This window comes from Podarcis bocagei, assembly GCF_964188305.1.
Source record: "Podarcis bocagei genome assembly, chromosome: 12".
Lineage (NCBI taxonomy): Eukaryota > Metazoa > Chordata > Lepidosauria > Squamata > Lacertidae > Podarcis > Podarcis bocagei.
The window spans coordinates 41,047,214-41,074,116 of record NC_138137.1 but is presented as its reverse complement, the minus strand read 5'-3'; the positions used below and the strand labels follow the sequence as shown (position 1 = coordinate 41,074,116).

The 26,903-nt window shown below is 41.1% G+C and overlaps 1 protein-coding gene and 1 long non-coding RNA gene across 7 annotated transcripts in view; both read left to right on the top strand.

The window, feature by feature from the left end:
* Window positions 1-25,629, top strand: part of ODAD2 (outer dynein arm docking complex subunit 2) — a 94,797-nt gene extending 69,168 nt beyond the window's left edge. For all 6 annotated transcript variants that reach the window (XM_081164098.1, XM_081164099.1, XM_081164095.1 and 3 more), the window contains 3 exons: window positions 6,585-6,773; window positions 8,445-8,666; window positions 25,340-25,629. In XM_081164098.1, the coding sequence (XP_081020224.1) occupies window positions 6,585-6,773; window positions 8,445-8,666; window positions 25,340-25,453 (525 nt within the window). In that variant the 3' untranslated portion in view covers window positions 25,454-25,629. The remainder of the gene's footprint in view (window positions 1-6,584; window positions 6,774-8,444; window positions 8,667-25,339) is intronic.
* The window catches only part of LOC308569894, a 173,845-nt gene that overhangs the window by 70,133 nt on the left and 76,809 nt on the right, over window positions 1-26,903 (top strand). The window lies entirely within an intron of this gene.

The following is a 26,903-nucleotide window of genomic DNA, read 5'->3' as shown; positions in this document are numbered from 1 at the left end:
CAAAGGGCATCCCTGCCTAGTACCTTTAGTTATCTCAAAGGTATCTGATATGTTGTTATTAATTATTAACTTTGCTTTTTGGTCCGAATAAATCGTGTCAATACCTCTCAAAAAAATTTCACCAATTCCTAGTACTTATAAGTTTTCTTTCATGAAATGCCAAGAAACATTATCGAACGCTTTTTCCGCGTCTATGAACAATAGTACTGCCTGTTTCTCATTTCTGACTTCAAGATATTCAATTATATTTATCAGGTTTCTTACGTTGTCCCTTAGTTGCCTCCCCGGCAGAAAGCCTGTTTGGTCCTTGTGTATCACCTTATTTAACACCATTTTTAGTCTATTCGCTAGTATATCCACAAATAGCTTATAGTCGTTATTCAATAACGAAATTGGTCTGAAATTTTGTACATCTAATATAGCCCCCTCTTTCTTCGGGATCAGTGTAATATAAGCTTCTTTCCAGGTGTTTGTATTATGTTATGGATTTTGTGCTTTTATGTTGTAAACCTCCCTGCGATCTTTGGATGATGGCCAGTATATAAATTCAACAAATAACAACAACAACATCCATATAGGCTGCATAGTCGCCTGGAACTAAGTTCCAGTGCTCTTAATAGGACAAACATCTGCAAAGGATTGTACTGATAATTGCTATTAAGACTTGCAGAGAGCGTCTCTTTTAACCTACCCAGTAGGATACTTCTTCTGTTAAGTTGTCATCTTTTTGAAATACCATCTCTTAGCTCCTGTAAGAGCCCCCGTTATTTTAAAAGCCGCTGCTTTCTGAAACTCTGGAATCCTTCCATTGCCTATCAAAATTTTAGCCATGGTAAACAAGGCAGCCCAAAGTTTACGCTGCTAAAATGGAGGTTTCTCAAAACATATATTAAAGCTACAGATTATTACCATATTGATCTTAATTCCACGATGTTACTAAATTGCTTTGATAGCAAACTTCCAACAACATTGGATTACATTACATACACTATCGTAAATTGCAGCATATCAAGACTTGCCTACAGCCCTTCCCACATTTTGCATCAGAGATGTTATTCAATTTGTATAACCTAGCTAGCATTATATGCCAGCAACTCAAAACTTTGCATTAAGCTTCTCTCATACCAGGAGAAGCGATAACCACCCAATGCCCAAATATGCCATTACCTCTCCTCCAAGAGACAAGTGTATCATCCCCAAGCAAGAGCAATATTTTAAAAATTCACACCAAACATATAGTTCAGTAAAAAGGGTGGTAGTATTGAACTATAGATGCAAAAAGCTGTGATTATCAATTGCAAAATAGGCTCTCAGACTATGAAATGCGGGATTTAGATGTACCGATAACGAAAGGGGGAAACTGAAGCTCTTCTTTACACTTCATAATTTAACTGGGATTGAAACAAAACATGATTTTGCGGTTTTGTAGGACACTTTTGAATGGATAACACTGGTCAACAACAAATTTGTTGTCTGTTGATTTAGGACGAATCTGATGCGCTGAATCCAAAAATCACATTGGTTTTGCTCAATCAGGTCAAGTTTTTGAGCTATGGCCACATGTCTTTTTTCTACGTTTTTGTTCACATGTATGCTTGTGTGGAGCATTTTAGAAGAAGTTGGTGGGGGTAAAATGCCATGTCGAATAATTGTTTTGATTGGAAATGATTATTTTAATGACAAGAAGTATTCAGGTCCGATAGTTCTGGGTGATTATGTCGAAAAGGGATCAGTTTGAAGTCATAAAACCTCAAAATCTTCCATAAATTAGGGCGGCAAAGCATAAAGTTGGGGGATCAAAACTAAGTTAATCCTGATCTTCAATCAGCACGTCGTCCTGTAGCTCATTGTGATGAAATTCCAGTGCCTATCTTCGGAGAACTTCCTGACATTAGTGACGAAGATGCCTCCAGTGTTGAAGGACATGAAGAAGAAGAAGTGGTTCTTGAAGATGATGCTCCACATCCATTTTCCCAAAAGGAGTTGAATGATCTAGTTCGCGACCTCAGCTTGTCAAAGGACTCTGCCGAACTGTTGGCATCCAGATTGAAGGAAAAAAACCTCCTCTCTGACAGTGCTCGCATCTGCTTCTTCCGCAGCAGGCATCAAGAGTACCTCTGTTTTTTCTCGGAAGAGAAGGACTTGGTGTACTGTGCCGATATTGCGCAGCTTCTGCTCAAGCTTGGAGTGCCACAGTACGAACCCAAAGATTGGAGACTGTTCATTGACAGCAGCAAGCGATCACTGAAATGTGTTCTGCTACACAACGGCAACCCCTGGCTCACTCGAGTACACTGAAGGAGAACTATGAAGCGGTGAAGTATGTGCTGGAGAAAATTGGTTATGATCAGCATAAGTGGTTTATTTGTGTTGACCTGAAGATGGTGAACTTTTTGTTGGGACAACAGTCTGGCTTCACCAAGCACCCATGTTTTCTGTGCATGTGGGATAGTAGGGACTGTGCTCAGCATTACACAAAGAAGGACTGGCCTGTGCGGGAGGAATTGGTGCCTTGCAAAGAAAGGAACGTCATCAACAACCCTCTGGTGGACAGAGACAGAATACTCTTCCCACCGCTGCACATCAAGCTCGGCTTAATCAAGCAGTTCATCAAGGCTCTGAACAAGGATGGTGACTGCTTCACTTACTTGTGCCAGGCTTTTCCAGGATGGACCATGGAGAAGTTGAAAGCTGGCATCTTTGACGGTCCTCAGATCTGTCAGCTCATCAGAGATCCAGAGTTCGGAAAGTCAATGAACGAAGTGGAACTGGAAGCGTGGAAGGCATTTGTTCTGGTAGTGAAGAACTTTATTGGCAACAGTAAGGCCAGAAACTATGCAGAACTTGTCAACAACATGCTGACTGCTTTCAGAAACCTGGGCTGCAACATGAGCGTCAAGATGCACTACCTATTTTCACATATGGACCGGTTTCCTAAGAACCTGGGTTCAATGAGTGACGAGCAGGGGGAGAGATTCCATCAGGACATGAAAGAGATGGAGACCAGGTATCAGGGTCGCTGGGACGCAGTCATGATGGCCGACTACTGCTGGACTCTGAAGAGAGACCTCCCTGCTGCTGAGCATTCCAGGAGTTCCAAGAAATGGAAGTTCAAGCCCTGAAGTTTGTAAAATGGTGAAGCAACATGCAATTTACGTGTACTTACCTTTATCAATGCCCACCATTCAGTTTACAGTAAACCTGACCTGATGGAGAGAAACGGATGCCATTTCCTGATTCAGCAGTGCAAAAATACCCTAAATCAGTTGTAGAAATCTAGACAACATTCAAAAAGTAAAAAATTGTTGCCCAGTGTAATCCCCAAAGCCTTGAACGTACAGGGCTGCAGGATTAAACAGAAAGCAAGGATGTTGCAGGAAGGAGTTGAAAATTACTGAATACTAAAGCTAAGGCAGATGATTTAGTTTTATGCTATGGTACAGGTCACAAAAATGGTTCCCTGTATGGGAAAGTCTTCCCTCCCTCCCTCCATTACAAGCAGAAGTCCTGATATACCTGAACTGCTTATATTGGTGCATAGAGGGAGGGAGGGTTGTGTTAGCCCAGCAGTGCATTTCTGTGTATTATGGCAAGCAGTGTTACTTTGCTTGGTGGTGACTAATGTTATTTTGTAGTGGTAGGGTATATATATAAAATTGAAACATTTATTTTAATATGTTTTATTAAAGAGAGAGGGAAGAGCGGCCAAGCAGGCAACAGAATCACCATAACAGAAGTAGATTTAGATTAATTAGCTGGTTAATTCAATAGCTACAAACCATAACGGTAGAAGTAATTGCTGTGACAGAGTGGAAGTGCATTAGCCAGTCAAAGCAAATAATTATGAAGAATTGCAGTGAAAAGTGTTCTGAGCTCTGTTGATATTGGAAAGTCATTTTGTAGTCAAGATACTCCTTTATTCCCTATGCTGAATAATGTAAACATAAGAAACATTCAGAAATTACAAAGTTTTCCTTGTTTCAAGCATGGTTGCTCTGTTGATCCTAAACAAAGACAGATAGGATCAAAAAATGATTTAGACACTTTTAATTGTGGGTAAGGGTCTCTTGAGCCGACCTCAACTTCTACATGCAAAAACTTTTCTTCCTATTACCATTATTATTTTCCGTATTTCAGTGAGAAAGTTAGTTTGATTTTTCCCCTTAATTTTGAGTACTTTTCTTACAAAAGAATGGAAAAAAATGTTTCTGAGGCTATGCTTGTTTATTGCTATGTTTCTCCCAGTCCATTCATATTTCAGCACATAAAACTGTGAATAAAATAGGAATGGGAAGAGAAGTTCTGTACTGTGCTCTGATCACACATAGGAGACAGACAATGTTCTACCTTCTCCATATTACTTGAAGGCATTTAACCATGCAGCATCTCTATATAGCATGAATGATGCCATTGGCCTTGCCGGGGAGGGGGCAGTTTTGCCAGAGTGCCAGCCAATCAGGAGTGCCTGTTTTCCCTAGTGTGCGTCTCTGAGTGACACCCTGCTCAGTTCCCCAGTAGTCTGCAGCATGGGATTAGCCCAGGGGTCAGCAAACTTTTTCAGCAGGGGGCCGGTCCACTGTCCCTCAGACCTTGTGGGGTGGGTGGACTATATTTGGGAGGGGATTAACAAATTCCTAGGCCCCACAATTAACCCAGAGATGCATTTTAAATAAAAGCACACATTCTACTCATGTAAAAACACACTGGTTCCTGGACCATCTGCGGACCGGATTTAGAAGGCGACTGGGCTGGATCCGGCCCCCGGACCTTAGTTTGCCTACCCATGGATTATCCAGTTACCTTTGCAAAGCCATTTAGGGTGTTTCAGTGTGTTCCCATAGCCAGCAAAGCCAAGAGGGCACGCTTTCCTTTTTCATGTTGCAAAACCTCAGGGACCAGTAGGTTAATTTGGCTGATTGAGATAGCAGTACTGATTTGATAAATTTGGAAGGTGCATTGAGTTGGTTTAGCAATCTGAGGCATCTTTATGGCAAGAGGATCTTTACAGATAGGGGCCACTAAACTTCATTATGGAGCTTGACCACTCATGAAGGAATCGCCTAATATGGCAGAAAACACTTCTGGGCCCCCAGGCTCCTGTCTATAGAACTGTGTGCCCCGCTCCCCGCAGCAATCAAAGTTGGCCATCCTTATATAGTTATTTGCCAAGACGTTTGCCTCATGTGTTTATCTCTTACGTTATGCCGTTAGTTTTCCTTTCTCATATAATGATACTTTATGAAATGCAAAAGAGGCAAACTGAACCTTCTCCTCCTTCCTGCCCTCCGGTAAAGTTGGGTGTGCTGCAAAATGGCAAACCACGGAACGGGACAGGGACAGGTCTCCAGAAGGAAATGGAGTCCACAGAGGACTCTTGGTAACTCAAGTTTATTTGCTCAACCACACCATCACATTTTTGGGCAAAAGTAGCCAGAGTTGATAAATTGGCTTTGACATCTTAAGCTTTCTAAGATATTCTAAAAGGAAAATACTACTGTGTTTTTTTTTATTGGGAAGCTTTTATCTATGAGGGTAGAATATTTATAAACACGGTGCCTTTTCAAAGCAGCATTTAGTTTACAGTACTTCAAACTCAGAAGAGAGTCTCGTTCCGAGAACTGAAAGAGGTCTCAAACTTCAGTATTTTGGCAGACCAGTATATATGTCAAGGAATGTTGATATTAAAATCAACAAGCGATGATGATCTGGTCCTGCAAATCACATGGTCCAGAGCACCCCAAAGATTCCAGTGGATAGGGCTCTAGTATCTCTGGGACTCACTCAAAAACTGACTTTTGATGTGACCTTGGGGAAGTTTGTTTATTTTTCACTGTTGCTCTTGTACACATCTATAATGAGGGGTCTTTCCCCCAGCCTAGACTGTGAAGGGGTGCGGGCAGAAACCTGATTTAGGCTTATTATGAGAATAGTTCTGAGAAATGAAGAAATGTAATATGTAACTGAGGGACCTCTCCACAAATATACTCTGCAGTTATTCATGAGGTTACAGTGACTAGAGAAATTGCTGCCATGATCATGGGATAAGAATAGATGCTAAATATATTTATTCTCCTCTAGTACATTCACATTTTACATTTCTCTGTAGGAGGGCATGTCTCAAGTAGGCTGCTCAATATTCACATAATTCCTGACACAACACAGACAACATCTCAGGATTCACTTTACTTTACAATGCATTTCATATTGATTAGTTGTGGTTTGGATTTGTACAGTGAAAGGTGCATAGGAACACATTTGATATTCAACCAACCATCAGGTTTGGACCACTGCAGGCTGTGCTTGGATTAAGTCCTTAATCATGGTAACAACAGGTCCACTGAAATCAACGTGATTTAGCTTTAAATCCTAGCTTTAATTTCCGTTGTCTACTCTCAGCATGACTAAGCCTGGATCCAACCCATAATGGACAATCACATTTGGAAACTGAGAGAAAAACGGGCAGTGAAATTAGCTCTAAAATGGAAAAACGAGCAAAAGCAACTTGCGTTTTCATAGAACCATTGTTTACATTAAATGGAGATTTAGCCAATTAAGTAAATTGTTTTGTTTTGTTTTTCACTCAGGATGCTGGTGAAATGGTTCGTTCCTTTGTTGGTGGCTTAGAGCTGATAGTCAATTTATTAAAATCAGAGAATAAAGAAGTTCTGGCAAGTGTGTGTGCTGCTATAACCAACATAGCAAAAGATCAAGAGAATTTAGCTGTTATAACAGATCATGGTGTTGTCCCTTTGTTGTCCAAACTAGCAAATACAGTAAGTAAAGCATTTTTTGTAATATGTTTTAACAATTGCTAGCTTACTGAAACCTGCTGCATGATGGCATCCTAAGTGTGGATGCTGAAAGTACTCACTTTATCACAGAATGGGGGGAAAAGGGAAACAAAGTGCATTGGGATTCTGTTAAAAGTGAAAACTTTGAGAGGGCCAGAATTTAAGCCTTTGGTATGGGCTTTACTGTGAAGCAGCTGAGAAGACCAGGACCTTACGTCTTTAAACTACAAAGAAACATAGGATGACCTAGAGACTAGGCAGAGAAATGCAATTTCTTTATGTGCTGCATTTTGTTCTTGAAATGATGTATTTACCTAGCCTTCATTTTATTTTTTTAAATGATACTTCCTTGTTTACTCACTTTAATACATGGTTTAAAAATCAGTTTATAAGGCTCATGTGCACAGAACACTTAACCACAGTTTAGCACTATGTGGATAAGCCTCAGTGAGCCTTAGGTAAGCATTTGGCTCACACACTGCCCCTTTCACTCTCATCCTCCTGCAAAACCAAGAGGAGGGCTTTTGCCAAGTTTACTTCCATTTTCAAAAAAAAATATTGGTTTAGCATTATTTGTGAACCAGGATTAAAACAAACTATGGGTAGTGAAGTTGAGCAACTAACCGTTCTCGAATTTATACAAGAATTCCTGGTTTACATGTAGTATAAAGCATATATGATTTGAAACTAGAAGTAAACTTGACTAAAGTCCTGACTGTGTGGGAGGAGGAGAAAGGGTCTGACTGAGTCTGATGCTTTGCTTGGATTTGCTGGGGCTTGTCTATTAAGCTCTTAACAATGGGTGGCCAATATGGTGATTTCTGCCATGTTGGCTATGCCTACGCTAATTCATGGTTTGTAGCTTATGTATAAGTAGCCCATAGTTACACACCAGCCTGCATGTGTGTGTATTGATACTGATTTGAAACTGAAAGAGTGCATATTCTATTAACATAGCAGATCCACTATTTACCATGTTACAAGTCAGTTTAAGGAAGCTATTGCTTTAAGATAAGAAAATAGACACCTCAACAGAGCGGCCGTATGGCTTTGCAAGGGAGCATGGCTTGTATTTCTTGTAAATAATATTTTCCTGGGAGCAGAAGTTCCCATGATTGGCCCTGCCTAATCTGGTTCCACCTTGCAGATAGCTACCACCCAGTGGCAAAGTTGAATGCTCCAGCACCGGGGGTGGAGAGTAGGCAGGGGCGTGGCTGGTGCGCATCCCAGGTGTGCATCCCAGGGGGTGTGGCAGGCATCCTGTGGGCGTGGCACATCACCTGCAGGATGTGTGGTGTGTGTCTTGAGGGTGTGGCATGCCGCCCGTGGGGGCATGGTATGCGTCCTGGGGGTGCAGTGGGGTGCGTGGCGCATGTCTGGGGGCGGCCATGGTGGTACCCCCCTCCCCAATGGTACTGGGGGCGATGTGCTCCCCCCGCCCCCCATTCCTCCGCCACATCAGATTTCATCATACAAAGTAGCTCCCATGTCGCTGTGACAACATCTAATGGGGCCTAGCTTAAAGGGATGGAAATGTCCATTGCATTTTTATCCGTTCCTAACGCTGTCATATGACGGTAAGCTTGATTCAAAAGTCTAGGAGTACATTTCCAGGCTAACTAAATAACGGACCTATTTTTCCTCCTTTCTTAGAACAATGACAAACTACGACGTCATTTAGCGGAGGCCATTTCTCGCTGCTGTATGTGGGGAAATAACAGGGTTGCCTTTGGGGACACCAAAGCCGTTGCCCCTTTAGTGCGTTACCTGAAATCAAGTGACCCAGAAGTTCATCGAGCTACCGCACAAGCCCTCTATCAGCTATCAGAGGATCCCAACAATTGTATCACAATGCATGAAAACGGGGTGGTAAAGGTAAGTGTTTAGATAAGAATCTATTCCTCACCACCACCACCCCTCCTCTCCATAGCATGAAGATTAAGCCTCATGACCTAATGCCACCCTGCTATGGGTTTCTCCATCCTTGCTTCACACATCATTGTAAGTAAGTAAGTAAATTTTTATTTATACCCCACCCTCCCCGGCCAAGACTGGGCTCAGGGTGGCTAACATCAAATATCAAATACATTAAAATACAATCAAACAATTGATTAAAATACAGCTTAAAAATTAGAATCAGGATAAAATTAAATGATTGCCCATGAATTACAACCATAGGGGCCGGGAACCTCAAGTATTTGGCTGCTGCTGCTTAAGGGGGTGGGGAAATGTGGAGGAAATGTGGAGCACAGTAGCATCCTGTCACGTGCTTTTTTTCTCTCTGTGTGTTACGGGCAAGAGACAAGAAAAAGAGGTGGGTTTGCCATGCATCCCTCATATTATCTATTCCCATTCTAAGTTTTCTTTAACTATACAGTAGTTTTCATCCACAGGGATATTTTTTTCTGCCCCTCTTGAGTGTCTGAATAGCTCTAAATACCATTGGACAAATGAGAAATGTAACATTTTCTTATCTGAAAAGTTTAAAACCAAATCTTATTGCCACCCAACATTTTTTATTGGACGGGGGTGATGAGTAAGGTTGCAATCCTAACTTCACCTTTTTTGGGGGGGGGAGTAAAACCCATTGAATTTAAAAGGACATATGTCTGTGTAGACATGGTTAGGATTGGGCTGTAAGCATCTTTATCTTTCTTCAGGTAAGCAAAATAAATTTTTTTAGATAATACATGTATTGGTAAGTCTTTGTAGTAACAAATAGATGTTTGACTAAATAGGTAACTGCCAAAAAAATGACTAATTTATTTTAATTGCCCAATTTACTTTTAAAGCTCGCATAAAATTTGCGTTTTCCATCTTTAAAATGCTCATTTTCATTTACAATCTATGGAGTCATTATAGTACTTAATTACAAATTATTATTCTGGGAACGTAAGAAACGTATATGCAGTTCAAACACACTTCACAAATAATTATTTTGGGACTTTTATTGTTCAGAAAAATTTAAACTCTGTAAAAATATTATTGCTTTGAGCTGATTTATTGCCAAAGCTTTTTGCTCTGTAGTCCTCGTTTCAAAAATTCAATGGTGGATCAGGAAAGCAGTGTTTAACAAAACTTAGAAACAAGGAAACTGCACCTAAATATATATATGTTTGAAATGGAGGTAGTATCACCAACATTGATACAGTGGTGCCTCGCAAGACGAAAATAATCCGTTCCGCGAGTCTCTTCATCTAGCGGTTTTTTCGTCTTGCGAAGCAACCCTATTAGCGGCTTAGCGCTATTAGCGGTTTAGCGGCTATTAAAGGCTTAGCGGCTTAGCGGCTAAAAGGCTATTAGCGGCTTAGCGGCTTAGAAAAAGGGCGGGAGCGAAAAAAATCGCAAGACTCGCAAGACGTTTTCGTCTTGCGAAGCAAGCCCATAGGGAAATTCGTCTTGCGAAGCGCATCGAAAAACGGAAAACCCTTTCGTCTAGCGGGTTTTTCGTCTTGCGAGGCATTCGTCTTGCGGGGCACCACTGTATTCCCGATCCTATTGAAAACTATCTCCAGGATATTCTGCATACTTTTCTTTCCAGTTTTCAGTAAATTTGTTGTCTTCCCCAGATTTCAGTCTCTTCATAAAATACCTGATCTTTTTTGCCATCACAAGCAGAGGTAGACACGTACAACCTAGATACCTTCACTTCACTTTTTTGAAAAGGTTGGGATACCATGCAAAGGTTGTGATATAGATGGTTGCTTCACCCTGGCATGTTCATCACCTGATTGTTTGCATGTGTGAATGGGCCATCACAAATATACCGTACTTTTCCATGTATAAGACTAGGTTTTTTCCTTTAAAAATTATGCTGAAAAGTGGGGGTTGTCTCATACATGGATAGTGCATAGGGTGGACGTTTGATTGGTTGCTGCCATGGCTGTTAGCGGCTATTGGACGTGTTATTGGTGGCTGCGTCAAGGGCTGGTGTTGATTGGCTGATACTGCGGCAATTGGGCGGGCAATTGGCAGCTTCTGCTGGTGACTGGACAGATGAGAAGTGGATTTTGTGATGCGTGTGGGTGAGCGATATTCGGCAACCCCTCCCAAAATTTGAGTCCCCAAAAATATGAAAAATACACAGAAAAATGCAGTAATTCCATTTTTATATTAGCTTGTGTCACCTCTGAAATCCTGCCTTTCAGTGGTGAAGTCAGTTCACACATTAAGCTGCTAATCATCAAGTGTTCGGCAACCACAGCAACTCAGGCGAAGACCCATTGTCAGTCTAATCCCAGGCAAGAGACGGTAACAGCCCCTGAGATGAGCTTATCATTACCTTCTTTAGTCTCTGCTTTGGTACGTTTCTAATTTAGGAACATTTGGACAACAAATTTGGAAATTGGCACCCTTATCTTGGCATGTTCTGAATATCTTTTAGTCTTATAAAAAGAAGCCTGTCCCACCAAGCTGTAGGTTTATTGGAGCAGTTCAACAGAAGCAGAGCCCTGCAGCCCTTTTGGTGATAAATGAGCCATTTCAAATAAATGGAGCTGCAGCCAATTTGTGCAGAAGGAATCATTAAAACGTTTTTAAATAAGACAGTTTTGAAGGTTCGGAATATATAAACAAGGTATGCTAAACCCAAATATATACTGCTCATTTTAATGGAAAAGGTTGCTGCTCTCGGCGAGTCTTCCAACTTTAAGAGGATTTGCCAAAAAGCCAAAGAATCTGGCACGGGCCGTAGATAACAGTTCCATCTTTCATCTAGGTTTCTCTTCTGTATTTATCTTGCTTGAGAGAATGCAGGGAATGTCCTTTCCTTCCGACTTGGCATCCTTTCTAAACCACAGAAATACACTGAGCAGCTTCTTGCAATTGTCTTAAGGCAAATTTCAGTTTAGGAGACTTTGTTGAAAAGTCAGGCTGGGCTCCAAAGGGCCCTTTGCATGAGTGGAAAGCATTCTTCATGCGTGCACAGAGGGGTCACTGATTTTCCGTCCTATGGATCTCCTTGTGTTGCCTCTCATGCAACTCTGGAAAGTTCCCTGTTCTACATAAGTGGCATTTAGTGAAGGCGGACGACAGAACCCCTGATTTGTACTTGAAATAGCTTTGAATCCTGGCTAGGGTTCCTTTAATTTGAAAAAGCTAGAAGAAGACCTCCTGGGGGAACACTGTTTGTAAATAGTACTATCATATATATATATATATTTAAAAAGTTATATGTACAGTTAATAAAATGAGTTTCTTATAACTGGCAGATACTGGGCTTAGCACACGGAGGCAGGGTGCCAGGTTATTACTTTTGGCATTGAGCGAAGCGAAAATAGTTTCCTTGCAAAAGAAACTATTCACAGAAGCTGAACATAAGAAATAACAATAAAAATGGTATTTCAGACTTCTTGACTAGCCTTTTTGGCATTCATTGAAAATACGATACATTTCTGCTTGAAAACAGCAAGTTTAATTTTACTAACTAGATAAAATTTGTAACTATTGAACTCGCACTCCGGGGTCACCACATTTGTATGCATTTATTGATACCCTTTTCTAGAACTTGAGGGTCTTTTCAGTTCTTGGGAGCATTTTTGCAGAGTCTAGTAGATAACGGCCACCTCAGTGATGCCATAGCAATGTATTTTTGTGTAACATACCAGGGATTGGTTATTTGTGAGCATTAATATGGAAGCAGCAGCTGTTATACCTATTTATTTTTATGGAAGTAAAACAGGTACAGGAGGGGAGTCTCATTTTTACAGCAAGGTCTCCATTCATGTCTTTGTAGCTACAGAGGAGAGGAATGTTCTTCATTCTTTGTTCTTTCTTTCTTTGTTGGCTGGTTGCTTGGCCGGCTCCAAGCAAGTGGTGAAGCTTATATATCTATTTGTAGTCTCTAGGTCATGCAGCACCTTTAAAAAATCTTCGGTCTTGTAAAAGTTCTGAAGTCCAGCAGCTGGTGGGACAATTTAGGACTGGATAGGGCCCTAAGGGTGGAAACTGGAAAGCTTCTACTCAGATCTACTCTACAGGTGTGCAAAAATATCAAATCATGTTTTTAATCCTCTTAGGCCTGCAGAAATGTATAGAATATATTAATTTGACATTTACTTCACCCCACTTATTATGCTTCACCTGCAATTCCTTATGGAATTGCAGTTTTGCATTGATAAATGGCCAGGCATTGAAACTTCCTGATTGAGTCCTGCTTCCCTCTTCCTGCTTGCCTCTTCCTCCATTCAGGGCTGTCTGCTGTTTTGGGTTTTATTTGCAAACTTATTATTATTATTATTATCGTCATCATCATCATCATCAGCAGCAGCAGTCACATTAACAGAAATAGCAACAGCAGCAGCAGCAGCAACAGCAGCGATGGTGATGATAGAGCAAGATAAATATGTATTTTTTATAATAATTTTTAAAGCCCCACAATTTTCTAATCACTGTCCAGAGATTTTTTGGGGGGTGGGGTGGGCAACAGTCATTGCCCACAGGTTCACAATCCAAAAGAAATGAAACAACAGGGAAAAGGGATGGTGAGGGGAGAAAACTCTAGCACCAATTCCGAAAGGTACACAATTGTTACGTTTAAAAAATGGTGCTTGGTTTTTGAAGGTCTCCCCACCACTGCCCTTTTTATACTTTGAATGAGCTTTGACAAGTAGGGGGCAGTGGCTTTGTGAATAAGAAAGCCGATCAATGATGTGCACAGTTCTGCTTCTTGACTGACACCAGAGCCCGCGAACTTATGCCATGCAAATTCTGCTTCTTCTCAAACCACAAGAATGAGTTCTCCTGTGTGTGGTCTTGGTGAGAAGGTTGTCCGTGCAGCAGAACTTCAGCCACAACATTTTCATAATAGACTCATTACTTACATGTTCTTGCCCTGTACACATCCTCAATTTCAGTCAATATGGAGACCCACATTGAGCTTGAGCACCTGTGAGGAGCACCTGTGAGGAGCTCACGGCCATGGGGACTGTCACATTCCTTTCACATGGATATGTTTCTTCTTTCATTGAAAGAAATGTGCTCAGCTTTTAGAGCAGGAAAGCTCCTATTTGGATCTCCCACACTTTAAAAACCAACAATTGCTGGATTGAGGGAAATATAAATAAACTTCTGGATTGAGACAAGTACAAGTTTAGAGACTGAAAAGCAGTTAAGAAAATGTAATGTTTAGAGACAAAATGTCTGAAAGAGCTCCAGCTCTAGCAGAACTGTAGCTGCAGATCAGATGAACTAAGCTGATTTCCCCTGGGGCTGAGACTTAGTTATTGGTAAACATTCTTGGGCTTCTGACAATTGCACTTTTATGCCCCAGTACAGAGGTTTTGAAAATCATTTTGGTTTAATACACTAGACCTCCTCCCATCCTCTTACTACGCTTATCCATTTTAGAGGGATGCATTCTGTTGGGGCACTATAAGCTCCTTATGGTTGAGCGATTCTGCCGTGGTCAGAGCTACCCAGTGAACCCAAGGCTGAGCCGAGATTTGAACTTTGGTCTTCCATCTCCAAATGCAGTACTTCATTTGTTCGGACCTGTTGAAACCCTATCCATAGGGGTCAGAATGCTTGACGCACATTTAGCAGTGCGCTGGTATAAAAAGACAGTTACACCATGGCATGTAAATTGCAGAGGATAGAAAGAAAATATTGTAGCATCCTAGCTGCTACGAGGAACATAACTTTTTGTAAACACACACCCCACAGAAAAGTAAACTATTGTCAGAAAGTGGATCTGCCTAGATCCTGTGTGTAAAGGGGCGTGGGGGACCAAATAACCCTGTTTATTCTTTGAATGTGTATTAGAGCAAATGAATCTGAACAAGCCTTCTAAACTCAACAGAGAACCAGCAGGATGGGTGTATTTGGGGAAGACATTCCACAGCTGCGTTATCACCACTCCACATTCCCATAGAACAAACTTCTTCAGAGTGGCACATTGGATAAAGCTTCCCCAAGTTTAGCTTAACTGGTGATGCTGGAGAGGAAATATCATATAAAGTAGGGGTTTGCAGCAGATTTGAATGAAGCCTGAACTAAACCAGAGTGAAGCAGCATCTCTTTGAAGTGCCTTTAACTGAAGTTGGGGACCTTGGAAGCAATTTAAGGGTGATTTGGCTATTTGAACAATGTCTGCAAAACTTGGTTTTTGAAATCAGGATTCAGATTCTGACCCAGGCTGAATTTGGCAACGTCTGAAACACTTCAGATCAAATCAGACTGTTTTCTAGAGTGCTGAATAGGAGTCCATACTGAATCATGCAGTCATTGCATACCCCTAATATATAACTATGTCAAGTTTTGGTTAACTGAGCTATCCATTGGGCCACCTTGCCAGGATGTTAGTGAACAACACATATCCATCTGCTTACACTTCTGTTTTTGATTTAAACCCATTGAGAAAGAGTCTTTGTGGTGTTATTGAATATTTTAGCTCTGTACTCTGAACTTTATGCAGTCTTTAGATAGCTCTTTTAAATACAGACTGGAAAAGTAGTCAAGGTAATAAAATGCTAGCAGAAAGCTAGGACTTGGAAAAGAAGAACTCTGCTTACCTTACATTAATATATAGGAAAAGGGAAATTCAGGCTGCTAACAATATAAAGCAATTGAAATAAATATAGAAAAGAGAATCTAAGGCAGATAAAAGATAAGCAAAGGGGGATATGGCAATGGTTGAAGAGAGTGAGTCCCATGGGTGAGACTTGTGCAGATGTACACAGCGAGGAGAAAAGCAACAAGCCTGGCAAAATCCATTCCCCCTAATGTCTATTACACATGGTGAGTCACCTGGCTCCTCTTTTAATCTTAGTAAAATGAGTTTCCATTGAATGGAAGCAAGTGTGTGTGTAATATATCTATCACAAAGAACTTTGTCCTGTCTGTCAGTTCAAGTGCCTTCTTTGTATGTTAATCGTCTTTCAAAATACAATAGCATAAACATAAAATTGAAAAAACATTTCAGGTGAAAGTATGCTATAAGACCTTTGGCTTCATATTTTCTGGATTATCAAAACTCCTATTGCTTTTCAAGGGATGAATTTTATATCCCATAAGACTTTCTGTACTCTCTGAATGTTTACGGTGATTTGGTTTTTCTAAATGTTGAGCCAAAACTCTTAGAGTTGTATATAGACTCCAACATTCTAATTTTAATGATGTAGACTAAAGGTTCTCAAAATGGACTTCCGTTGAATACTTAGCCAGGTAACATCTCCCCCCCCCCTCCAGTCAATGGGTCTCCAGCCTGACCTTTCCCCTTCTCAATCTAACTTAATAGTGCAGTATTGAAGAAAGGGATAGGCTCTGCAATCCTAGAATCATAGAACTGTAGAGCTGGAAGGGACTCCAAGGGCCATCTAGTCCAACCCCCTGCAATACAGGAGTCTCCAGTGAAGCATGCATGACAGATGGCCATCCAACCACTACCTTCAAACCTCTGAGGAAGAGAGTCCACTCCCTCTCATGGGAGCCTGTTCCACTGTTGAACAGCTCCTACTGTCAGGAAGTTACTCCTGATGTTTAGTTGGAATCTCCTTTCTTTTGACTTGAAGCCATTCAGGTCCTACCTTCCAGGGCAGGAGAAAACAAGCTTGCTCCATCTTCCACGTGACAGCCCTCTAGGTATTTGAAGAAGGCTATCATATCTCCTCTTAGTCTCCTCTATAACCAACTCCCTCAACTGTTCCGCACAAGGCTTCCAGACGCCTGATAATCTTGGTTACCTTTCTCTGCGCGCATTCCAGCTTGTCAATACCCTTATTAAATTGTGGCACCCAGAACTGGACACAGTACTCCAGGTGTGATCTGACCAAGGCAGAATAGAGTGACAATGTTACTTCCCTTGATCAGGACACTATACTTCTGATGATGCAGCCTAGAATAGCATGAGCTCTCTCCCCCCCCCCCTGCTGCATCACACTGTTGACTCATGTTAAGCTTGTGGTCTACTGAGACCTCTAGATCCTCTCTTCAGCAACATTGGCTACCCCTTCCGGTTTGATGTCATCTGCAAATTTGATGAGCACTCTCTAAATATCTTCATCCAAGTCATTTATAAAGATGTTGAACAACAAAGGGCCCAGGAAAGAACTCTCTGACACCCCACTTGTCCCTTTTTTCCAGGATGATGAGGAAACATTAGTGAGTACTCTTTGTGTTTGGTCATTCAACCACCTAACTGTTACCTTGTCTAGCCCACATTTTACCAGCTTCTCTGCAAGAATATCATGGGGAACTTTGTCAAGTGTTGATGGGTAATGTAGCCCCACCCCACACTTTACTGTTTGAGTCCAAATATGGTTCCTTATTAATGTACTACTTATTCATAAGCCTGTCCCTGTTCTCCATAAAAGCTAGTGGAGCAATTGGAGCTCTGTTGACATAAGAGGAAAGGTCTACATTTGGGAAGATCATGTTTGCCTGTTGCATTAGATCCTCTTGCTCCCTGGTCAGAGAGCAGGTATTCCCCCATCCAGGCCCTTTTCTGATTGTAGATTCTTACCCTTCCTTTTTCTCCAAGACTATTCACTTAACCTGTGGAGAAAGAGGAAGGATGTGCAATCATGGAAACCAGTGAACAGGATAAACTCACTGCACACCAAACCCTGTTGTCTTCCACCAACGATTCTGCATCTCCTGCTCTTTCTTGCTTCTCCTGTCCTCTGCTCCTTTTGTTCTTTTCCTACATTTTCTATTCTTCCTTTATTTTTCTCTACCTCCAACCTTGTCCTTCTGTGTGTTGGTGGCCACATCAAAGACTCAAAAATTATTTATACAGCTTACATATGCTTGAATACAGCTGAACTAAGATCATGGCCTGGATTCAAAGAGCCAGAAGCACATGCCCAAATGCTTTGTCATGCACACTAGGACTTCCCTCAAATACCTTGCATGACCACAAGTTATGCTATTTGGAAGCCCATTCTTAGGACACCCTGATTTTCAATAGCAGTTTTCCAAGGGTGGGGGCAAATTGCAATCAGGAACTCCCTCCCTCTCTCTCCCCCTCCCCCCCTCTCTCTCTCACACACACACACCACTTTGGATTCCAGCCCATATCCATATGTCAGATTATTATAGCATTTGCCACAGGATTAGATCCCCCTGCTAATTGCAGTTATCTACAGTTAATTCTTGCCCAGTGGTGTGTTCACAGTTTTGGATAATACCTCATTGTAACCAGTTTGGACTGATCCAAATCCTTTAACTTCTTTCAAAAATAGGTTTCAAAGCCCGCATATCCACTAACTATTGCCTATTTCCATAGGGACCACCCACCGTTGCTCTGTCGTTGTTTCTGCCATGTTCCTCATGCAAACACCATTGTAAAACATCAGCTGAAATTCCAGTCAATGCATAAACATTTATTAATCTTGCATTAAGCTGACAGTTACTGTGTTCACATAGTGATAACAGATGATGTGCTAACAATGGTTTCGTGGAGCCAAGCCGACGCATTGTAATTATCAATGTGGGTCACCCGTAAGAGTAACTTTCAGTTAACTAGCTTTCTTGTTTTCTAGGTTTATACTCTCAGGAACTTTAAAGCATGCTAGACAACATTTATAAGCTTCCCCCACCATCTTGTAATTTTAATCCCTCTGGTCCTATGCTAAGGATGAAAAAGGAGTAATGGTTATTCTTTCCTAAGGACAGCACATATTTCTGCTTTTTTAAATTAAAGTGGCTCCCCTCACTTAAAAGAAGTTCACTAAATACAAATGATATTTTTACCTATGAAGGTTAAAATGATTCTGGTTTTAAATCTGTAGTACACATCTAAAACCTACCTATATGAGAAAGAGGCTTGCACAAGTTCCAAGAGTCACCTTGTAATTGTATGTTTTTACAGATTCTGATACTGTGTGTTTCTGGGTCACTCTGTGCTCTTTCCACTTCAGTCTGTGTTTTGGGTTCTGAACAACTCTGTATAAAAGTTCACTGTAATGGATAATTTAGAATCTGATGTTACTTTCCCCTCTTTTGCCAAAGTGGGTGAAATTTACAGGTATAGGAGCCCCTTCAGATTGGATTAAGCCTGCCAAATTGCAGGCAGATAGAATCCAACAAAAATAGAGTCCAATAAAAAGAGGGCATAGAGTCCAACAAACTCAAAATAATAAAAGGGGCCGACTCCACCACACATCATGCATAGTGAAACAGTGGCATTCACTCCCACAAGGGTCAGTGATAGCCACCAACCTAGATGGCTTTAAGAGAGGATTAGACAATCTTGGAGGAAAAGGCCACCGATGACTATTAGCTGCAAGGGTTATGTTCTGCCTACCAACTGTCAGAGTTGGTATGCTTCTTGAATACGAATTGCTAGAAACCAAAAGAGAGGGAGAGTGGTGTCATGCTCAAGTCCTCCTTTTGGGCTTCCCATAGACATCTGGTTGGCCACTGTCAGAACAGGATGCTGGACTAGATGGGCCATTGGTACACCAGGAGACGCCTTACCATAAGTGTTCCTAAGAAAGACCTGAAAAGAAGGCAGTCAGCCCCCTGGATCCACCTTCTGACATCTCCTGTTTGTTCTGGGGTAAGGTCTTAGTGAGCATCTTGGCTTAATGCATCCTCTGATGGCATTCCAATAGTTAGGTTTCATTCCAAAAGGGAATTTCCCAGTGTCCATTTTCAGCTGGAATCTGTTCACTTTCGGCCACAGTATCAGAGGCCAAGTTCTCTTTCAGCAGTGTGTGCGTTCCAAATATTGTGTTACCCTTTCGTTCATCTGGAAGCAGAAAGAAGCTCTGGATTTAAGTAGCAATGAAATGGCAACTGAGTTTTCACCCTAATTATTTTTGGATTGTACCACATGTTGTATTATTTATCATTTAATCAAACAGGAAGCCTTTTTTTCACAGAGGCAAATTACTTGTGTAAAACAACACACAAACCTGGGTGCCTCAAATGTTTCCAGTCTCTGATTCAGTGTTGAAAGCAAAACGTTGGCTGCATCTAGACTGATACTTTTTTGGATGTGTTTCCACCATATGTTTTAGTTCAAGACAATATTTTCTTTTTATGTTGTATTATAAAAATCATGTAAAATGTTCTTTTGGAGAATGGCTACTATTCCTCTCCTTTTGCTAATTAGAAGATCACAGTACAAGGAATCTGACATCGTTTCATAAAATAGTATGTGGAAAAAGCAAAACACTAAACTGGAATAGAAAAGTGTCACCAGTAATTTCTAGCATCACTCAGAAACAATAGCCTGCCATTGTGATAGTGAAATGAAGCAGCCATGATGACATTAAGTTAAATAAATATATTGCAAGCTAAGATCAGTATTTATGTTGTTCTCTATTACTAGGTATGATTGCAGTTTATTTCCAAGAAGGGTAAAACACATTTCCCCAAAAACATTAGAAGTTTTATTTTGAAAGCTTCTTTGGCAATGGACCTCTTGAGAAAGTTGGGCCCACATAGACACCTCCCCACATGTGGTTCAGCTACTGCCTTTGCACTTCTGATGTAGGAATGGATCAGTCTTTTTTCAGTGTGTATTTGTAAGTCTGTTCTGCCCTGTCTCAGCCCCAATCTGTTTTACACACACACACACACACACACACACACACACACACACACTACAATTTACAGTATTTTGGTATACATTTTCCCCAAAGCACATGGGGTTTGTATGCATTTAAACAAAAATACGCATTCTTGTATGCATGTGTGTTGAGCGTGTTTGTAGAATCTAAATGAATCAGCCCAAGATTTATTTATTTTTAATGAAACCCTTGTTTGTTTATTTTGCCAGACTTACAAAAAATGGCAGAGTTGCTCTCCTGTTTGCATGGTATTGCCCGTGGCCATACTGTCCCAAACAAGCCGAATGCCATCTTGCGGTTTATGTTTTCAGTGAGACTTTTTATGAAATTTCTTTTTAAAACTAGCAATTATACGCTAGTATAATGGAACTGATCGTGTGATGACTTTGCTAGTGGGAATTGTGACTCACATCCTCATTAGAACAGGAGGCTTGCCAAGTGTAAGGATACACAAATTTGTCATGCCCATGTTTTATATTTTTAGGTGCAGACTTAAAACATCTTTAAAAACACACACACACACAAAGATGTGAAGTGGCTCCAGAAGGGTAAAGAATAATGAAAGAAACAAAGGATAAAGCAATAGTTTTAGAGGGACTTCCCTGGGAAGAGGCACTCACAAATGCTGTTTTAGTCATAGGAATCTGGTTTAATGAATTGGTTACCAAGTCAATATCATCCAAAGGACTTCTACTGTGAAAATTATTTTGGGGTTCATCACTGAGGAAGGCAGAAGATCTGCTGTGAACATGCAGGATATAATTGTAAATAGCCTATTTTTTAAAATGCCATACTTAAGGCTTTATTGAAACCACCCTATGTACACTATGTGCATGCATATTTTTGGTTTTGAATCTGGCACATGGAATACTTATGCCTTTAGCTCATCTGCAAGGTTTGCAGGAAAATTGCTGCATGCCTGAGGGAACATGTTGCAATTAGAGTTGATCAGAATTGCAGTTCGTGGAAAGAAACATAAATAGGGGGTGACATTTTAGAAGTTTTGTGGCGGAAAGCATGTCAGTAAACACAAAGGATATAGAGAAGCAGAGCTGAGCAATGCAGTCATTTCCTAGGCAAGCGCTATGCCTTTGCTATTAATTGATAAAGCACAGAAACATCTGAGTCTTCTCCCCTGTTCACTGATGTCAGTGACTAAAGTTCCAGTTCTCTCCTTGTCATCTAGGTTGGGCCCTAACTTTGGGACTACAGTGGTACCTCAAGTTACAAACGTCTCAGGTTACAAACACTTCAGGTTACAAACTCCGCTAACCTGGAAGAGTTACTTGAGTTGAGAACTTTGCCCCAGGATGAGAACGGCGCAGCGGCAGCAAGAGCACACCTCTAGTTAAGAAAGCACACCTCTAGTTAAGAACAGTCTCAATTTAAGAACAGACCTCCGGAACGAATTACCGTATTTTTCGCCCTATAGGACGCACTTTTTCCCCTCCAAAAATGTGCGTCCTATGGGGCGAATGCGCACCGACCCCTCTCGCTCTCCAGGCTTCAGGAAGCTATCCACAAGCCTTGGGAGCCCGCAGGAGTTCCAGCCGGGCTCCCTAGGCTTGCGGATAGCAGCCTGCATCCCGAAGCCTGGGGCGCGCTGGGGCGGGTTCTCCCAAGGCTTGCGGATAGCAGCCTGTTCTGGGGGCTGGGGGGAAAATAATATTTTTTTCTTTATTCCCCCCCCCAAAAAAAAACCACTAGGTGCGCCCTATGGGCCGGTGCGCCCTATAGGGCGAAAAATACGGTAAGTTCGTAACTAGAGGTACCACTGTACGTTAATTTTATTTTTTATAACTGTTACAGAAATTAGCGGCCTTTGAGTGGTCCACAGAAGCATGATTTGCAGACTAATTCTCACACCATAGTGTTCATTCATAATGTATGCCAACAGTTGGCATACTGTGCAGACATGTCACAGATCACTTTTCAGTCACAGCACTCCATTGTATTTAAGAAGTGCATTTCCCTCTAATGCTAGCCATGCCCATCAACAGATAATGAAACCTGGCATGTGTTAAATGTATCACTTGGTAATTACCAGGTAAACTGATTGTCTGAAGATGGCCTCCTCTCTGAAAATCAGACACTAGGTATTCTTGCTTTCAGCAAGATATTATTAGCATGTTGTGGATCGGGAAGGAATTCTTGCGTAAACAGATTTCCTGGTGATTATGGGGTTTTTTGTCTTAAGGAAAGATAAAAGCTCCAGAACCTCCAGGCATCTGCTTATATAAAAATTCCTTCCCAAGCCACAATGTGGCAATATTTCCCTTGAGGCTTGAGAGCAAGAACGTTCAGTTGGTGTATAAACCAAGTGCACTGGAATAGACAGGCCGTTTGTCTATAGAGCAAGTGGAATATTTGATTGAACTCTCAGCCTGTGGCAGAACTGTGTGATCATTTGCTGGTGCCCCATGCTCTATAACACTATCCCGAAATGCTGCTCTTTTAGCAATATACAATGACTTCTCTGCTGAGTGTGTTGGCCTTGTCTGTGAACTCAGCCAGGTGTGGCAATTTAGGTGCTACACCCTGGCAACAGACTCTAATTTTATTTTATTTTATTTATTAAATTTATATAAATGCACCGTGTCTTTTAATTACCGTATTTTTTGCTCTATAAGACACACTTTTTCCCTCCTAAAAAGTAAGGGGAAATGTGTGTGCGTCTTATGGAGCGAATGCAGGCTGCGCAGCTATCCCAGAAGCCAGAACAACAAGAGGGGTCGCTGCTTTCGCTGTGCAGCAATCCTTCTGGCTGTTCTGGCTTCTGGGATAGCAACGCAAAGCCTCTTCAGGGCAGCGGGAAGAACGATCCCTCTTGCTGTTCTGGCTTCTGGGATTCAGAATATTTTTTTTCTTGTTTTCCTCCTCCAAAAACTATGTGCGCCTTATGGTCTGGTGCGTCTTATAGAGCGAAAAATACGGTATATGGGCAAGTCTGCAAATGGTGCTTTGGATTAAGGCAAAATCCTGCTCTTGCCCTTCTGAGTTGGTGTAGTCGCTGACCATGTTGCAAAATCCTACCTTGGGAGTTATGTGATTCTGTGGATTTTGTGCTTTATATGTAGAAACCTAGTATTTTTATTATTATTTTTAAATGGAATTCAAGCAAGAAAATGAAATGTTTTTACAAGTTACATTGAGAGGTCAGAGGGTGAGGGGTGACTGGCAAGATGCTTATTCAGTGCATTAGTCTAACACAAATACTTCCTGAAGTATGAAATGCTTTGATCTGCATTAGCATGTACCATATGTGTGCAGCTGTGATCCGTGTTTCCCAACCACTGGAAGGTTAGTGAAAGGTAGAATATAGGTCTTAAGTCTGTGTTCAATTTCTGCTTTTATATTCAGCAGTTCATAATTTTATGTAATACTGGAGCTGTATGAAAAATATGCACAAGGGCTGAGTGATAACAGATTTTTTTGTGGTTTGATTCAATGTTGTTTGGGTGGATTCAAAATACTCAGGGCTGCAGGCTGAGAAGAAAAGGGGTTTTAATTAAGGCTATGTGACTTCAAAATACCCGAGGCTACATTAAAAGTTTGGGAAGCTTTTCAAAATGTGAGGTTCTGTGTAGCTCCTTTAAGATAAATGTTTAAGCAGTTGTGTCACAGGCTAGCTGCCGCAAAATTGCAACAGAGACCGGGAACAACCTTTTATTGGTGGAGAGCATAGATTTTAAGTAGGCATACTGCCATGTGGTTGATTCTGTACTAAGAGTATTTCCATGGGCAGCGGGGAGCAGGGAGCTGGATTTGGCTGATCACACCATAAAAGAAAAATTGGGCTGTTGGTTGTCAGAAAATTGATGACAGGCCACAGTTTTTAAAAGAATTTATCTGAAATCACAACCCTGAATGTTTGCACCTGCAAAACCGGGTAATATTTTTTTCCATTGACTGTATAACATCAAGTTTTAGGGAAATTCACCAATGCAGTGGTTGGCATTTACTATCCTAAGCATCTATGAGCTTAAAGGTTTTAGGTTTCTGCTAAAAAGAACAATCCCATCTTGAATTCCCACCCCCACCATCTAACATTTAACATAATGTAACATAATGCGTTATAAGTCACTTGGAGACATTGGGTAGCAAGCACCTAACAAGTCTAATACAATAGTAATAATAATCAAATAATAATTAATAGCAGACTTACTCTTCCTGTTTCCTCATATTTCTCCATCACCACCATCAGCAGCCAGTGATGTGGAGCTGGGGCAGAGCAGCATTTTACTGTCAGCCTTTTGTTGAGCCTCACATCTCATTTCTGCCCTTATGGGCACTCCACATGCTGCTGAGCTTTTGCCTACACGGCAATTAATGCCCATGTGGATGTGAGTTGTTCTCTGATATGGCTACACAAAATTTGACAGCCCCTTTCTGTACTGGCTACCCCATCTGTGTGCCTTCAGCAGAAAATAACATGTCACGATACATGCATAACAAAATAGTTTTCCTAAGTGGAAATTTATCTCCACTTAGGAAAAAGTGATACATGGCATGGCAATAAAATTCAGCTGTTGGAAGACTCTTACCCTGGAATCAGTTTTATCTTTGTGAATAATTTTGTGGAACAAACATAAGAGCAGTCACACTGGGTCATGCTAATGGATTATCTCACCCCAAATCCATTCATCGACCAGTGACCATATCTGGATGTTTCAATCATGACATTTAATGAGGGTGGTCACTCTTTGCTTCAAACAACCTTTCTGAGAAATAGCCTGTGTTTTCTGCCTAACAACCATTGATATGCTTATCTTAAATACATCTGTTTAGCCCTTTTTGGAACCCTGTTATCCTTTTGGCCCCTTTTTGTTATGTGGATGGATTCTTTTGAGAATCCAGCCTTGAAAACTCCGTTCCAGAGCTGCAGAACATATGGCTATTTTCATTCATTACTGGATATGTTTCTCTAGGCATGTTATTTTAAAATAATTTATTTTCGGTATAATGGTTTTGGTTTGGAGCTCCTTCTCATTTCATTTTTCTTTCTCTTGCATGTTGTTATTTTTTAACAAGCTTCTGCTGGGTATGGCAGGCTCCACGGACGAAACGCTTCAGGAAGCAGCAGCTGGTTGCATAGCAAACATCCGAAGGCTGGCTCTAGCTACAGAGAAAGCAAAGTACGGCTGAAACTCCAAACACAGTTTTCACCACGTCCTCTGAACTTTCCTTTTTAGTGCTGCAGCCTGCAAGCTCAGAGTGGGCAGACAATGGATTAGAATGCCTCAGAAATGTGCATTTGGGTTATTTTTACGGCTGATTTACATCTGATCAGAATTAACACAAGAAGTAGATAGGGAACAAAATTTGGGAAAATCCCTTAATTTAATTTACCATACTATTTTTTCAGTCCCTCTTTTAGTCCTTTTTTTTTTTTACTTTATCTAAAGTTGCACCAAAAAATGTAAGTTTAAGAACATTGTCTCTCCACATCTCTGTGTGTGTGTGTGCGTGTGCGCGTGTGTGTGATGGGCATATAATAAAGATGTTTTCCCTTACTGTGTGTGGTTGTAGCCTCATTCCTGGGCGTCTCGAGCAATTCTTTTCTTGCTAAACCTGTCTAATCATTCTGTCATTATGGCTTTGCTTGTTTGAGTGCTTACAAATCTCCAGAGAGGACGGCATACACCACATGCCCCAGCTTCACATCTGGAAATGCACAAGTACTTCAAACAGACGGAATTGTCCACATGCTTCCAAGACTTCCCCAAATATCACTTTAGTTCTAGCAGCGCAAAAGAAATCACTTAATTGGATTAGAGTCACGTTATGAACATGATTAGAAGATCAAGTGTTAAAACTCCCAACTAGATTCACTAAATGAGAAGAATACAACAAACAAGTATTTTAGGCTTTCCCGTTGGAACTCTCTCGTTGTCATTTCCCTCTTCTGACTTAAAGCACATCTACAGTACAAATGCACCCTGTGTTATTTTACCATTCTATCATGGCTTCCCCCCAAAGTACCATGGGAAGCAGAGAGAATCTTTAGAATTCTTTCTTGAAAATCCCTAGTTCTCCCCCCAGTTTCCAGAATTGCTTCAGGTGAGTGGTTGTTAGACACATTAAGTCTGTGTTGTAGATATGCCCAAAGTGTTGTGTTCCTGGTATGGCACCTGTTGATGTAGGACAGGGACTGTCCTATTTTTATTCATTTGTAAGCCTTTCTGGGAGCAATCTGCATCACCGTGGACACTGAGAGCCCCAGTAGGCAGTAGCTTTATCCTACATATTGCATGGGATAATAAACCAAAAATAACCTTATAAAGCAATCTCTGCTGCTTCCATTTTTATTTTTTTCATAAACTAAAACATTATTTTTGGATTGTTATCAGAATGCTTACAGGATTCTGCACTCCTATCCAGGGCCGGCCCTACCATTTCACAGGGTGAGGCAGCCCACCTCAGACTGCAGATCTTTGGAGTACCTTTAAGGGGACAGAGTTCATTACTCAGTTTATTATTTGACTATCATCAGTGGTGACACCATTTTTATTTTCTATCTATAGCATCAAAATGTCTTGGAGCAGTTCTGTCCTCTGATTTTTCTTTAAGTTTATTTTTCAAATCTAAATTCTAG